Genomic DNA, 16,555 nt, shown 5'->3' on the forward strand with positions numbered 1-16,555 from the left:
AAGGTATTGACCTTTTCATGGTTGGCTAATCGGAGTTCATTTTATATGTTTGCTTCCAAAATTAGCAGGATTGTGACTTACTCACTTAGGCATCAAATAAGCCAATAATTTTCTTTTGAATTTAATGAGTTTGCCTGGATAAATTACTGGATGTTAGTAAATGGAACTTTAAATTTCACACCGTGACTTTGTACATACATAGGAATATGTGACTCTGAATTTAAGACATTTTAAAATAGTCTGTTAAGTACAAAAGAAATTATAAACTGACCATTTTAAAGGCAAAATTGTAGACCCAACTGAAAATTTATCAGATAAAATTTTAAAGTTTTAAAAAATCTCATTATATTTGTGATATCTCAAAAATGATGTCACTTTTGGGTTACACAAACTTTTTTATTGTGGTAAATACATATAACATATAAAATTTACCATTTTAGCAGTTTTTAAGCATATAGTTCAGTGACATTAAGTACGTGTCTCTTACTGTGCATTGATACCACCATTCATCTCCAGAACCTCTTCATTTCCCAAACTGAAACTGTGTCATTAAACACCAGTTCCCCATTACGCCTCCCCCAGCCCCGGTAATCATCTGAATTTGACTACTCTATGTGCCTCATATAAGTGGAGTTACATAATATTTGTCCTTTTGTAACTAGCTTATTTCACTTTGCGTAAGGTCTTCAAGGTTCTTCCATGCTAAAGCATATGTCAGAATTTCCCTCCTTTTTAAGGCTGAATAATATGCCATTTCATGTATTGATCACATGTCTGTTCATCTGTCGGTGGACGTTTGGGTTGTGAAACTAGATTATTTTTTAATGTGTTGGTTAACTGTATCCATCATAGTTTTACTTTTATGTATTCCAGTTCTTGATGATCACCACAATCCTCGCCTAATCAAAGATCTTCTGCAAGACCTAAGCTCCACCCTCTGCATTCTTATTAGAGGAGTAGGGAAGTCTGTATTAGTGGGAAACATCAATATTTGGATTTGCCGATTAGAAACTATTCTCACCTGGCAACAACAGCTACAGGATCTTCAGATGACTAAGGTATAAATATCTCTTCACAAGAATTATTACACTTCGTTTTTATATTACAAAAATTGTTATCTCTTCTAAGCATACGTGAAAGACTGCTATAGCTTTTTGAAAGTTTTGTTAACACTTTGATAAACATTCATCACATCGTTTTAAAATAGAATAGGACCAAAGACCCACTAATGGCTTATAGTTGCTATTGGAAAGACAGTGGGAATAGCAGTCATTAAACCAGGCTGATCCTATGGGTGATGAGGTGTAAATTAATTTACCTTCATAGGAAGTATGACTATTTCAGTTATTAGAATAACATTCAGTAAATTAAAGCTAAATTACATTGCCAGTAATTCTCTATTTATTTAGTTCTTCCTTCTCCCAGGTTATTAATTTTTTGTCTTCTTCCTTGCTGCCTTTTTTCGGGATGTGTTTATAGTTCTTGGCAACAATAAACAAGGCCAAAAGAAGGTGCAAATCACCTCAGTTGTTTTTGATATTTTTTCTTTATTCTGGTAACTAGTTTCAACAAGACAAATGTTAACACTATTGCCCCAATATTTTAGATAGTGTTTTATTTATCTCTAGTAATAATAAGAAAGAGTGTAAACTGAAGATATATTTCCGTGGTGTGAGTGATGTAGCCTTTGTGGTACAAAGATTCTGCAGGTTGTACTGGTAGGCTCATAGTTACCTTTTTTCACTGCACCCCAGGTTCCACATTAAAGGAGGGGTTTTCAAGTGCCCTTTGAATGCCTTAACTTTTGGCTGTTAATTTGCCATCTAATATGGGATTTACAAAAAGAGTGATGACTATCTAGTTATAAGTCTGAAATTATCATTAATAATCTAACATTCAGGGTCAGTAGGAGTTAAGCAAGTTTGTTATAAACGTTGGACTGTGTTCTCTTGTCTTGATATGACCCACAGTAGTTCAGAGCTTTGCATAGGCTGGCTCTTCGCTGCTTCTTTTGCTGTGTCCCCCATGCGTAGATGGGTTGTGCTAAAAGTCCATCTGTAAGAAACTTACACATGGCACAGCCTTGCTGTAGAAGTCCTGACATGAGTGGCCAGACCATGTGGCCCAAGTCCCCTAATGAGGCAGATCCATGGTAGTGATGACCAGCTGGTGACCCTCTGGGGAGAGAGTAGGGAATGTTGTTGTCCACAGTGGGTTTTCATGGTCAGAATCCCAAGGAAGAGGGTGTTTGGGGAAGGCCAGAAGTAGCCTTTCTGCTCTGGCTAGGAAGTTCCAGCTAGGATTAGTGGCTCTGCATTCTTTGGAGAGAGATGTGGTTGAATATCAGCCTCAGACCAGTGGGGACAGCAAAGAAGCTCTAAGGGTGGGGCCATACCTCAACAAGTGGAGAGAAAGGAGAAAGCAAGGGAGAGGCTTGTACCTTTGGGTGGGCTGAGGCAGAGCAGGAAGGCACTGCTGTATGTCTTCTTTCTGTTCATACTACCTAAGTAGAGGCCCAGGCTGAGGGATAAAAGGAGTGCATGTGGCCCCAGCTTGCCCCACTCAGGGCTGCCCATAGCCAGTGAAAGGAGAAGACACTCTGCTTTTGGCCTGGAATGGTTCCCACAGTCCTGGTAGGCAGAGCACACTTACATGGCAGTACCTCTCTGCCTCCGCACAGATGGATAGGTGGTACTGTAGCATCATTTCGATCAAGTGGGAAAAATAAGGCACAAAAATGAAATTAATGATTAATGTTTGAGGAATAAGAGCATAGATGATAACACAAAGGTGCCAGTTTTCATCATTTCCACTCACATCTTACTATCAAAGACCTTGAACTTGTTTCTTCTGTTTGATTCACTGTTGCATACTGCCTGGCATCTCTTCACAGCAGTACCTGAGTGCTCTCTGGAGAAGGAGGCATGGCATGTGCCTCTGTGAGGAGCTTGGCTTCTGAACCCTGTGCCCTGCTTTCAGTCTCAAGGAGGGTCAGGTTCCCTTGTAGGAGTTGGCCAGAGGAGTTTTACCTTTCTGGGAATGTTACTTGAAACCAGTAGAAAGAGAACTTTACAGTTCAATTAACCAAGGTGCATTTGTGGATGCCGGACTCAGCCAAATTGGTCTGAGTCTGCTTAACGTGAAGATCTGGTCTCCTGACCTGCTGGCTGATGGTGGATTGCTGCCTCACACTTATTTATATGTAAATTTTCAGGTGACCCAAGCAGATGGGGTTAGAACATAGCAGGTGAGAGCCTCCCTGGATCCCTGAAAGTGGAAGTCTGAGCATACCGCCTGAAGTTCCCCCATCTCAGCCTCACAGGACACAGGGGCCAGGTTTCTCCACTGAGCTGACAATCATCTTTGTCTTCTAGATTATCCCAAGAAGAAATACCTTGACACCCCTGGCTGGGTGCAGTGCCTCACGCCTGTAAACCCAGCATTTTTGGAGGTCGAGGAGGGTGGATCACCTGAGGTCAGGAGTTCAAGACCAGCCTGGCCAATGTGGTGAAACCCCATCTCTACTAAAAATACAAAATTTAGCTGGGTGTGGTGGCAGGCACTTGTAATCCCGGCTACTCAGGAGGCTGAAGCAGGAGAATTGCTTGAACCTGGGAGACGGAGGTTGCAGCGAGCTGAGATTGCGTCACTGCACTCCAGCCTGGGTAACAAGAATGAAACTCCGTCTAAATAAAGAAAAAGAAATGCCTTGACATCCCTTAAATCTAAATTCTCTTAGTCCCAAAAGTGAGCAGAAATGTAATGTATATTCATGTTGAAAAGTTCCTAAGACCATCAGAATTTTTTTTCTTGTAGAACAAGTATACTTTGCTGTTTAAGCTGCATTTGAAGATATGTTAGTGCTGATGAATGAGCTTTCCTGTGCACATCTCTGTGACTCAGTCAGAGTAGGCACACAGGTATGTGTTCACATGCTTCCTCGCCCAGTCAACTCTGCTAGGCCCATTGTGAGGTGGGACACCTGCATTAGCAGGCATGGGCCTTAACATGGGGCCTGCAAGGGCCCCAGGAAGAAGAGCACATGATGCATCACGGAACTCAGTGGGGGTGTTGTAACAGATGCACACAGGGCCGTTGACATTACATTTGTTCACAAGAGATGTGATGTTTTAGGTGGAGCCTAAAGAATGAGGGGAAAGTATCCAGGTGGTGGTATATTAGTCAGTGCTTAACAACCGGCTCTCCAGGGCCAAGAGATTTGATTTGTAGCATTTGTCACTTTCCCACTATGACTGACTTCAAGCCACCAACAATAAGTAAACTGGCTAACAAAATTCCCAGAAGTTACAGAATTGACTCCTGTGAGAAGGTATGGGAACTTCTGCATCTAGGGGCTAAGAGTGTGGTGTGCTAGCAGAAGTGCTTCCACAGAGAAATGGGATTCATTGATAGTAGCACGCAATAGCTGAGACTACCCTAAAGCAAGAAAAGCAGCAGCATCGTTTCTTCCTTCCAGTGCAGTGTAGGTGTGAGAGATTTTATGATGGCAAAGAGCAGGTAGTAAATCAGTGGAGGAGGAGGTGCAGGGAAAAACACAGCAGGATTTCTGACATGTTCAGCAAGACTTCTGTGCCTTGTCACATTTCAAGATTTTGTTTGGATGAGAAGTGCTGGCATTCCTAGCACACCCTCTTGTTATAGCCATTAACAGGGCTGTAAAACTGGACTCTGCCAGAAATCCCAAATGCCAAGTTGTCACACCAGATTCTATAACTATACTAATCCAGTATTTTTTTTTTCTTCATACTACCTTTAAACTTTATGCTTTAGGCAGCAGAATATTTTTAAACTCCAGTCTGCTACGGAAATTTTTCTCAATAGAAGAAAAATGAAGCACCTGGAAGACATAATTCTTGTGAGAGTGTTAGACTTGTTGGGGGTTGATTTGCATGCATGTTACCTTTTTGTTTTGTTGCCCAGGCTGGAGTGCAGTGGTACCGTCATAGCTCACTGCCTTCAACTTCTGGGCTCAGGTGATCCTCCCACTTCAGCCTCCTCGGTTGCTGGGATTATAGGCATGAGCCACCCAGCCTGGCCATATTCTCTTTTCTGTGTACTCTCTGCCATATGCTAGATGATGACGATGAAAGGATGGGTTAAGACTTGAATCAAATGTGTCAGACTCATCGGTGATGAGCAAAGAAGTTTGCGGAGAGCCTATGGGCACCATGCTGGCTGCAGGGGAAGTGATGTCTCTTAGACTGTGCAGCTCCATAGCCTACAACAGGGCTGACATCTGTCCTTTGTGTGGGTCCCATCAGCTGTAGGGGCAAAAAACCCATGTGTCAGGATGAGTGTAAAGGGATGGTACAGGGCAGGACAGTACTGGTGCAGTCCATGAGAGCTTCATGATTCTGTCCAGAATGTTGGAGTGCTTCACAAACTGTCAAGCAGTGTGGAGGCTCCACCCATGTCTGGCAGATGCATAGTGCGCTAGATAAGGTCAAAGGCGGCTTGGAGTGCATCACTGGCGGTCCTTCCTCATGCTCTCCGCTGGGATGCCTGAGAAGGGCCCTGCAGTAGTTTCCACTCTGAAGTCCTAAGAAGGTGCTTCCATAGCAAGGACATTATAGAGAAGCAGGAGAAGAAAATGGGGTGTCAAGGCACAGGTGCCCTATTCACCTCTCCCTACACTCCACTGTTACAGAGGTCAGGTGATTTTGAGAACAACTTCATGGCATTAGCTCATTTTAGCCAAAAAGTACATGGTCACTGTGCTTTACGTGCGGTAGGATTATGGAAGAGCACAACACATCAGAAGGAAGCTCTCGCTCCCTGTGGATGAGTGCGTATGTTGACCTGTTGGGAACAAAAGAAACAAACACAAATCAGAAGCTCACAGGTGAACACATGGGAGAAGCGCCGTCCCAGATTGGGGTCTGGAACCGAGGTGCAACCAGGTAACCTCTGTCCCGCCCAAACAGCCAGAACCCTGCTGTCAGGAAGAGGTTATTGAAGGGATGCATTTAGAGGTAACTGAGGCCTGAAAAGTCTGAAATAGTCTGAGCCTCAAACCCAATCCAGGGCTGTTCCAGGTCAGCCTCAGAGCAGAGTTTAATTTTTGAACTGATTCAGCCCACTTCTTGGGGCCAAGGACAGCCACCCTTCTTCAGCCTGGCGCATGCACACACGTGTATCTTCTGAGGGAAGATGCATTGCATATACTCTCCGGCATGTGTGAGAGAGAACATAGTAAACTTGAAGTCATAGAAATGTAAAGCTGAAGGCGGAGGGATGTTGGGCGGAGGGTGAAAGGTTTCTGTAGTGCAGAAGTAGTGTGTTCTGGAGGTTGTCTACACGGCATGCTGACTGCAGTTAATAATTATACATCCTTTACTTCACATTTACTAAGAGAGTAGATCTTGAATGTTCTCACCACAGAAACAAGAAGATTATGACTTGAAGTGGTAGACAACAAACTGGGCTGTAGCCATTGTTCCATAACACATACAAGTACAGAACACCACGTGCTGCCAATATAGACAGATTTTGTTTATCATTTACACCTCAGTAAAGAAAAAGAAAACAGCCCATAAAGCTAGAAGGGGCTTTGCAGATGACACGGTCAACCTCCCTCATCACTGGGGTGACCAGCAGTGACCCATCAAGGCCTAGGGGCTGTCCAGGCAATCAGACGAGTGTGGCACAGGCCCCCGCCTGCTGCTGGAGATGGTGGTCGTGTTGCCCTCGTGGTGCTTTGGATTCATCTGGGCAGCAGCGCCACATCTGCAGACCTGCCCTTCTCCAGGTGTGTCTTGATGCAGTAGTGGAATGCTGACCTCTTGGTGCTGACAGAGACCTGGCCTCACCCAGTAACAGCCCAGCTCTGTCCTGCCGTGCAGCCCTTCCCAGGGTAGTGGATGCAGGCCCTTGACGCCTTGCGACGCATGACCTGGAGAGCTCCTTTTGTGTTACCATGTTTTGAAACATTGATCCTAGCTTGATTGTTCATCTACTGTGTGAACAGACATTGGCCATCTTCTCAAGGAGATGCCGTTGTGTTTTCCTTTCAGCAAGTGAACAACGGCCTCACCCTCAGCGACCTTCCTCTGCACATGCTGAACAACATCCTATACCGGTTCTCAGATGGATGGGACATCATCACCTTAGGCCAGGTGACCCCCACGTTGTATATGCTCAGTGAAGACAGACAGCTATGGAAGAAGCTATGTCAGTACCATTTTGCTGAAAAGCAGGTGAGTGGGGTGCAGCAGTGTCCCCTCAGGCTGAGAGTTTAGTAGAGTCTGCCTGGGGGCCATACCCTATAAACTCACCTGGAGGGAAAGAATAGCTGGATATTTGCCACTTTTAAAGAACCAGGAACAATCAGAATTTATTGAGATTGCTATGGTTTCTCTCCTATAGAATATAAGGTTTATTTTTCATATTGAAAAAGAACCATGATTCTAAAAATAACCCAAAACTGAACAGCAAAGTAAGAGCCGAGTTCTTTTCTCTCCTCTGTTGATAACGAGGTGCATGGAGTCCCTGGGTTACTGCCTTTTCTCCTGAATTCATGAATCACCTTCCAGTTCTGCTTTTGACCAAGCTGCACATCCTTGAAAAGTCAGGCCCCTTTGTGCACCTCAGTGTTCTCAGCACATGGTAGATGCCGCGCCTGAGTGTGCACAGTGCACCTCCCTCCCTGCCTTGCCTGCTGCCCTTGGGAGTGCATGTGGGGAAGCACAAGGCGTGTTCTGCTGTCACTCTTTGAGGCCTTTCCAGGGTGGTTTATTCATTCCTCACCTCATCCACAGTGAGGCCCTGTGGCCCCGTTCCTGGGCCTCTGCCCAAACTGGGGGTTCCCCTCATCACTCCGCAGACGTACAAGGTACCTGCTCTGCACTGGGCTGGGCAGGGCACAGCCAGGAAAGGCAGGTGGCTAGCAGGAGGCATGTTGCACTCCTCATGGGGTGGGATTTGAACTGTGGTCAGCACCGTGAAGACCTAGAATGGCACTGGGTGCCTTTTATGAGGAGCATGGTCTACCCTTGGAATTCAGGGCAGTCAACAGGGCGTAGGCAGAGAGCAGGACCTTAGCATTAGGAGGATGCTGTTTGAGGGGTGGATGGTGAGGAAGCACGGCAAAGGCCAAACCACATGAAGGATCCTTGTCTGTATCCTGCGAGTTCAGGAGAGCCAGCAAAACACGTGGAATTGCAGCTTTCAGAAGAGCCTCTGTTCTTGTTTGAGGATTAGGCTGGAGTGGACACAACAAGATCCATTAGGATCCTGCCTTGGCAAAAAAAGAAAACAGCCCATAAAGCTAGAAGGGGCTTTGCAGATGACGTGGTTAACCTCCCTCATCACTGGGGTGACCAGCAGTGACCCATCAAGGCCTAGGGCCTGTCCAGGCAACCAGACGAGTGTGGCACAGGCAGGGAAGTGTAAAAGTGCAGTAGGGAAGATGACCCCAATGGGCTGGGGGCTCCCACAGGAGGGGGCTTGCCTGAACAAGGGCCTCATGGAGAGTGTCCAAGAAGTATGTGGAGCTAGGGCCTGGACAGATGCATCTGGAGAGAACAGGAGGCAATGGGTCGGCCTGGGCAGAGCCTGAGGGCACCATCGACAATGTGGAGTAATAGAATGTGGGGCCCCAGAACCAGGGGGAGCTGGATCCTCAAGGCCATGGACAGAGAGATTAATAGGAGGACAAAGAAAAGCCTGTGTGATTTAGCCGAGCAGAGGTTATGGGTACCTTGGGGAAAACTGTCTCAGGTGGACTTATTCCAGAGAAACAGAAGAATTCCAATGTTAATTTGAGTAGGAGATAGTAGATTGAATTTTAAGTCAGCATTGGGCATGTAGGGGATGGTGTGGATAGAATTTGGTAGGGAGGATTTAGATCCTAGGAAAAGAGGTAAATGAAGGTCATCTAGGATGACCCCTCTGCCTCCCAGATTGCCCCGGGACACTCCCTGTAATGCACAGGCCTGAGCTGTTCCCAAAAGGCATTAATGAGAGTGCCTGGCAGGTGTTTATACAATCTGGACCAGAAACATACTTCAGTATGTCTTTTGGCCATTTCTTTGCTCATTGCCATTCTTAAAAGAATTGCTTTAAGTAAGTTAAATGTCTGCTCTGCACTGATATCCTAGAATAGTGAAGTTAGAATTGGTAATTAGTACTTGCAGGTACTCTCATTTGTACACATTTTCTTAACTAAATTATAAAAACGCAGCATCAAAAAATAATGATCTGTTCTTCAGGCCTCAGTAACTAACATTAAGATTCTGAAAATAAAGCATATTAGAAATAACTTTTATGAGAAAGCATAGATAAGGAAGCATCCTCAAAGTAAAAACTAGACACCTGAGAAAACTGGACTGGTTCAAAATAATATGGAAGGAAAAGTCAGCTAAATGCTCTTTACTGGAGCATCTGGTGGGATGTTGCATTTGAGTTCAAAAAAATCACAGGCAGTTATTTAGGAGAAAAACCATGGGGTTGGATTCTCCCTGTTAACACTGGTATAGTACAAAATTAGTCAGAAGTAAGAAATGAGGTAACTAATGGTTGTTTTTAGTCTTTAGAAACTAGTGTTTCAACAGTGCCTGCCTGGAGGACACAGATATTAGTAGTAAATATAACCAGGCTTGTAACTACTTTTAATTTTTCAAGTAGTCTTCTTTTCAAATTTTATTAGAAACAAGATTTCCTCATTGACTCCATGATAATTTCCAAAGCCCCCAAAAGCCATGATGAAAGTATGTTATACAAGTGATTATTTTTAGCTCTGAAAAGTAAGACATGCTCCTTGCAGCAACAGCCCTAAAGACTAGTACAGTGTTGTACAAACAAATTCAAGGCCCCCACTCCAAGGCAGCCCTGTTACTCCTTAAGCCCTGCATTTTGTTTTGTTTCAGGCTTTTATACACACTCAGACATACACATTAATTTATCTAGCTGTGCACTGGTCATTTTCAAAACTATAATTGAAAGTCACTTTGTAATATTGATGTTTTTGGTAACACCTTTTTAAAGATAGCCTCCACTTTATGCAACCATCATGCAGTTGATATTAGGACATTGGCATCTGTATTAGTCCATTCTCATGCTGCTAATAAAGACTGGGTAATTTATTAAGAAAAAGGCCACACAATCATGGTGGAAGGCAAAGAAGGAGCAAAGTCACATCTTACGTGGCAGCAGGCAAGAGAGCATGTGCAAGAGCTTCCCTTTATAAACCAGTCAGATCTTGTGTAACTTACTATCACAAGAACAGCGTGGGAAAGACCTACCACCGTGACTCAGTTACCTCCCACCAGGTCCCTCCCATGACACATTGGAATTACGGGAACTACAGTTTGAGATGTGGGTGTGGACACAGCCAAAACATCAGCATCACCTCAGTAAAAAAAAAAAAAAAAAAGAGAAAAAAAAAAAACACCTGTGCCCTTCAGTTGCCATTTCCAGCCCTAAGCAACCTCCAATCAACTTCTGTCTCTGTATTTCCCTGTTCTGGACATGTAATATAAGTAGAATCTATGGCATTTGTTACCTTGTAACTGGCATCTTTTCCTTTGCATGATGTCCTTACGGTAGCTCCATGTTGTAGAATAAATCAGAGCATCATTCCTTTTTAAGGCTGAATAATATCCCACTCTATGTATATCCACTTTTTGTTTATCCATTCATCAGTTGATTGACATTTAGTTTGTTTGATAAAAGTCTGTGGCCTTTACAAGTAATGCTGCCATGAACATGTTCGAGTTTGTGTGTAGCTGCATGTTTTCATTTCTCTTGGTTATAAACTTAGGAGTAGAATGGCTGAGTCATATGGTGGATTATGTTTAACTTTTTGAGTAATTGCTAGACTGTTTTGCAAAGTGGCTGCAGTAGAGCATCTTTTCATGAGGTTATGTCCATTTATGTGACTTCTTTGGATAAATGTCCTTTGCCCATTTTTTAAATTGTGTTATCTTTTTATTATTGAGTTGTTAAGTGTTCTTTATATATTCTAGATATAAGTCCCTTATCAAATATGTGTGTAACTTATTTTAATTAATAATATGTTATGGACATCATTCCAGATTGTAATATTCAAGTCTGTTTAACAGCTGCTTGGTATTCTAATATACAGGCATAACACAATTTATTTGATTTCTCACTGATTTAATCCAAGTGAGTTTAATTTCAAATAATTGTTTTATGTACTAGACTGCCTTTGAAAAATAATTTTGGATAGAAATGGAGGCCATTATTTTAAGTAAAATAATTTAGGAATGGAAAACCAAATACCATATGTTCCCACTTATAAGTGGGAGCTAAGCACAAAGGCATTCAGACCAATACAATACACATTGGAGACTCAGAAGGGGGAAGGGTAGAATGGGGTGAGGGATGAAACACTACATACTGGGTACAATGCATACTTCTCTAGTGATGCAGGCACTGAAATCCCAGACTTTAGCACTGTACAATTCATCAGTGTAACCAAAACCCACTTGTACCCCTAAAGCTACTGAAGTTACAAAAAAAAAATTAATAAAATGAAAGTTGTACATCTAATTTTATGCTTTGAAACTCATCTTATGCTGATTCTGAATGGAGTTTTGTTTGTTTAGTTTTGTAGACATTTGATCCTTTCAGAAAAAGGACATATTGAGTGGAAGTTGATGTACTTTGCACTTAAGAAACATTACCCAGCAAAGGAGCAGTATGGAGACACGCTGCATTTCTGTCGGCACTGCAGCATTCTCTTTTGGAAGGTACCGATTTAAATACACGCTTGGAATTTCAGGATTAAAATTTGGTAAAACAGACTGATCACCTATATTTTAAGTGTAAGACTAAATGGAAAATACTGTTTGTTATAAGTAAGTTAAGAAGGTATATTTTACCAAATATTGGGGTAGGGGAACAGATGTTCATTCAACTTGTGGCTTAAATCAGAAATGCTGAAAACCAGAACGCTTCTCCTTTTTGCAGAAGTTAGTATGTAGGAGGGCATCGCAGGCGGGTTGCGGCCCCTGGCTTTTCCTGGCAGCGGCTCCAGGGTCCCTGCTGACCCCCAGCCTGAGGTCGAAGGCTGGAGTGTGACCCCTCTGCACATCTGAGGACAAGTGCACCTTCCTCATTTCCCCAGACTTAGCCCTCGGCCCTTCATGTCCCCACCATCTCTGCAAGGCCAGGACCAGCTTAGGCTTCATTTCTCAAAGCTACATTCTTAGAGAAAAAGGGCCCATAGAGAAGTCCCAGATTTTAAAATCTGCATTTTTCTCATTCATATGATCAGAACTTAACGAGACTGTTATTACTTACCTCATCCCTTCATCCAGTTTCTTCCTGTTCTCACCATCCAGACTGTGTATCTGAAAAGAATGTTTTCCACAGTCAGAGGTAAATGTCTATATATGTTTTTTTCTTTTTTTTATTTTCTTTTTGTTTTTTGAGATAGGGTCTCACTCTGTCACCCAGGTTGGAGTGCAGTGTTGTTATCATAACTCACTGCATACTCAACCTCCTGCCTGTTGAATAGCTAGGACTACAGGCAGGTGCTACCATGCTTGGCTAATTCAATCCTTTTTTTTTCTTTTTTTGAAACAGGGTCTTGTTCTGTCACCCAGGCAGTTATGGCTGCAGTGGCACAGTTATGGCTCCCTGCCGCCTCGACTTCTGGGCTCAAGTGATCCTCCCACTTCAGACTTCTGAGTAGCTAGGATGGCAGAGGAGAGCTACCAAGCTCAGCTGATTTTTTTTTGGGGGGTGGGGGTACAGATGAGGTTTTGCCATGTTACCCATGGCTGGTTTCAAACTCCCAAACTCAAGCAATCTATCTGCCTCAGTTTCCCAAACATCTGAACATGTTTGAGGTTGTGAGGTTTCACTGCGGCAGAAGCTGGTCCTGGAGTCACCCTGCTGAGCTGCTGTCTGCTCTGCAGAGGGAGCCCCCACTGACTGTCCCTGGTCTAGATGAGGCCCTGCCTCTTGGAGGAGTGGGCTGTCTCTGCCCTTGCCTTCGCTAGGTCTAGGGACACAAAACTTTTGCCTGATAGACCCCATAACCTATTACGAGTACTTCTTTTGCTTTACATTTATCTAAATTTGTTATCAGATGGGTCCTAAGGCAAGCTCTAGGTTGTTGGAAAGAGACAACTACATTTCATTTTTTCATTTCCAGTTATATAGTGTGGCTTTAAAAATTAATCCATGGTTGAGCAGAGAATGCAAATATCTGTTTTTCTTGCATTATTTTAATAGTTTTATTTGGTATATCAGAGGTAAACAGCATCATGAATAGTTACATGAAAAACTATGAGATTTTATTTCTTATTTATTTTATATTTTGGTATGACTCCTCTTTTCTGAAATTAAAAGGAGTCAGGTTGTATTATGTGTTTTTGCAGTAGTACAGCTGTTTTGTAGAATATTCTCTCTCAAGAGCAGGAACATCTTGATTCCAGTTTATTCTCAACTTGGTGAAGTCAGCAAATCAGTTCATCAGTAAGATTACAGATAAACAAGAGAGAGCCCTCATTCTATTCTTTTCTCCCCAGTTATAGGGCACAAAAAGCACAATATGAAGGTGAGTTGTCAGCAGTAGAAGCCACAGGCAGATGCTTGTGGACAGAAGGAAAGGGGCCAAGTGAGTGAAGTCCAGGTTCTCACCCAGCTCTGACACCTGACCCTGGAGGGAACAGGGCCCCCCTTCTGTGTAGTTCTTTGTAGAACTGACACGTGTTCTACTCTGGAAATATTAAAATACTGAAAACACATGGCTGTGTCTTCAATCACAGAGTAAGAGTGGGCATAATACTGTAATTTCTAATTTGAGTTAGTGCTTCTCCTAAGAGTTACTTTTCTTTTTTCTCCTGAGCAGACTGTTTTGTACTATGAAACTATTAAAAGCAGTGATACTTTTATAGGGGAAAATATCATTCGTAGAAGGGATAGAAGGCTTTCAGTTTAGTATGTGATAGTATTTTTCTTAGAACAATATGTATGAATATTGGAGCTCTCCCTGTCTGTTGAGCACCTAAGGAAGAAATACACACTCCTTCGCCTCTATATTGTTGGGCAGAACAGATCAAGTCTCCCTTATCTGAAATGCTTGGGACTGGAAGTGTTTCAGATTTCAGATTTTTTTCATCTGTGTTTCATATACACAAAGCCTGAAGATAATTTCATACAATGTTTTAGTAATTTTATAATGAAACAAAGTTTGTGTTATGTATTTAACGTGTAATTTTCCACTGCGGCATCGTGTCAGTGCTCAAAAGTTTTGGATTTGGGAACATCTAGTTTCCTGAAATATATAAGTTCTGATTTTTTTTACAAATTGAGAGATGATGCTTAGCCTTCCAAAAGAATTTGCTTTGCCATTCTTGTATTTAGTGAACCTTCTTAACGTTTTTGATCATATCACGGAAATTGAGAACAAGTCTCTCCTAGCAAAGACAGCTGTCCATTTTAGTTCTGGGAGGTTCATGTCTTGTCCCTGGAGGCGTGATGTCCACTTCACTGCAGCTACAGTGAGTGGTCCCATCACAGCTTCTCCCACTGAATATCATTGTAGAAGTCACAGTCCACGTTTTTAGTTCAGAATCCGTGCATGGAAGTATTTGCCTTTCCTCCTAATTTGGCCCCTGAAAATGTCAGGAACTTCTTGTCCTGTCTCCCACTGGCTATCCAGATGTGAGTTGCCTGGTGGGCCAAGCCCAGATTGGAGTCAGGCAGACCTGGACCTGCCTCGGGGTCTCCTGCACTCACTGCCCCTCCTAGGGTCTTGGTTTGACACCATGGCCCACCACACAGAGCTGTGAAGGCTCAACATTCCTGTACCTGGCAACTTGGCACGTAGCTGGTGCTCAGAAAATGGCACTTAGCCTTAGGGTTACTGCTTTGTTTTTTTTTTTTTTGGTGGTGTTTGTGTAGCATCCGGTAGTTTGTGTTGACTGAGAAACCAGAGTAATATCAAAGCTATTAAAACGAAGCTGGGTGTTGGTGACTCTGAATCCTTACCTGGCCCTGGGACTTGGTCATGAGCTGACACCATGGTGCATCTGTTTGTGTCCACATTTTGTCACTTCCCACAGTACATAAGCCTGGAGCTCTCCAGTCAGCAGTGCTGTGGAGCCACTTCATCTGCTCCCAAGCTGGTTTCCCATCTGTTCTGGCTCTACTATATTGGAGCTATTTTTTAACTTGTCTACCTGCTTTGGTTAGCCTTCACACAGTCTGTAATAACTGGGCTGAGTTAAGCTCTACAGCCAAAGACTCTACAGTGACCCTGGAAGGGTCCACTGGTGCACGCTGCACTCAGGGTCACTGAGAGGGATGGTGTTTTCTCCCTGCTGTTCCAAACCTCAGTTAAAAACTGTAGACTTGTAGGCTGAGTCAGGGAAGCCAGCATGAGGGTTTGGCATTTTTATGTCCTGTTTGTTTCTTGATGTATCACTTGCCGGTATAGAGGACTGGACACCTGGTGTTCACCCCACAGGGCTGTATGGACATCAGGAGCAAAGTTGGAGCCAGAATCTAAGATGAGGCCTCCACGTACTGGTGGTCCTGGTCTTGCGAGGAAGCTCCTTTGCTGGTAGCAGCCTGAACCAGCGGGGAAAAAAGCACAGGGGGTAGCAGCTGAGGCTTGGTTCTGTATCGGAAAGTGGCCTCCACTGGCCTGGAGAAAGAAGGGTCAGAGGTGGAGGCTGGCTTAAGGGCATGTGTGAAATTGAGTTCATGTGCATTATTTAGCAAAGAGAAGACCCTCTGGACATTAAAGGACAAGGAACTTTCCCCCCAAAAAAATCAACTATGAAGTTTTAATATAAGCGGCACATGGAAATATCAGCATTTCTTTTAGAGGGAATACTTTTGAAGATTATTTACCACTGTAGCCTTATTAGTTGCCAATTTGAGAGACTTAAAGGTGCAGATATATTTAAGACTGTGTCTTCAAGTAGTTTGGGAATTTCCGTTATCCGATGAGACCTTGTTTGCTTACTTTTAATAACCTTGTACTGTCCAAATTCAGTTACCTGATGTTTTTAGTTATTTTTGTAAATAATATGAATCAAACCTGAATGCCTAAATACAGTCTGGCTCTTTCTAATCTTAACGTTTCCTTTTTTTTCCCTCCCTTTACTGCGTTCCTTCCTGATTCTTTCTTCATGATCTCAAAGGACTACCATCTTGCTTTACTATTCAAGGTACTTTCCTGTCTTGCCACACGTCATGTGTTCGGGATGAAAACGCTGCATTATGTTGCATTTCATGCACGTCGTCCTGACCACTGCCTGGCTTGATTCAGCTTTCATTGACTTGAGCTTTCTCAGGACCCTGAGCAGGGCTGAGTGGCCACTTTGATCACCTCATCAAGAACCAGCGTGTTCATGAAATACTTTGCAGACCAATGCCTGCGTGCTTAGGGAGGGTGCTAGACAAGCCCGTAAACACTTCATTCAGATGAAACTCACCACACAGCCCCTGGGATGTGGCAGCACTGCCAGGGCATGCCATGGAGAGACCCAGCATTGACCCCAGAGCCTCCGGTCCCATTTACCTATGTTCCTCCTATGATTCTGTGAGTCTT

General features: G+C 43.4%; 1 protein-coding gene across 10 annotated transcripts in view; it reads left to right on the plus strand.

Annotated features, from left to right (window-relative positions):
* FBXO25 (F-box protein 25) overlaps nt 1-16,555 on the plus strand; it is a 75,991-nt gene that overhangs the window by 43,914 nt on the left and 15,522 nt on the right. For 5 of the 10 annotated variants that reach the window (XR_013525417.1, XR_004732567.3, XM_035269807.3 and 2 more), the window contains 4 exons: nt 874-1,058; nt 7,035-7,217; nt 11,589-11,732; nt 16,146-16,172. Coding sequence is in view for 4 of the 10 variants with exons in the window: in XM_035269807.3 (XP_035125698.1) it covers nt 874-1,058; nt 7,035-7,217; nt 11,589-11,732; nt 16,146-16,172 (539 nt within the window). In the remaining 6 variants the exon portion in view is untranslated. Of the gene's footprint in view, nt 1-873; nt 1,059-7,034; nt 7,218-11,588; nt 11,733-16,145; nt 16,547-16,555 lie in introns of all 10 variants that reach the window. The other 5 variants (XR_013525416.1, XR_013525415.1, XR_013525414.1 and 2 more) reach the window with 2 other exon arrangements.

Source organism: Callithrix jacchus, chromosome 13 (assembly GCF_049354715.1).
Source record: "Callithrix jacchus isolate 240 chromosome 13, calJac240_pri, whole genome shotgun sequence".
NCBI classification, from domain to species: domain Eukaryota; kingdom Metazoa; phylum Chordata; class Mammalia; order Primates; family Cebidae; genus Callithrix; species Callithrix jacchus.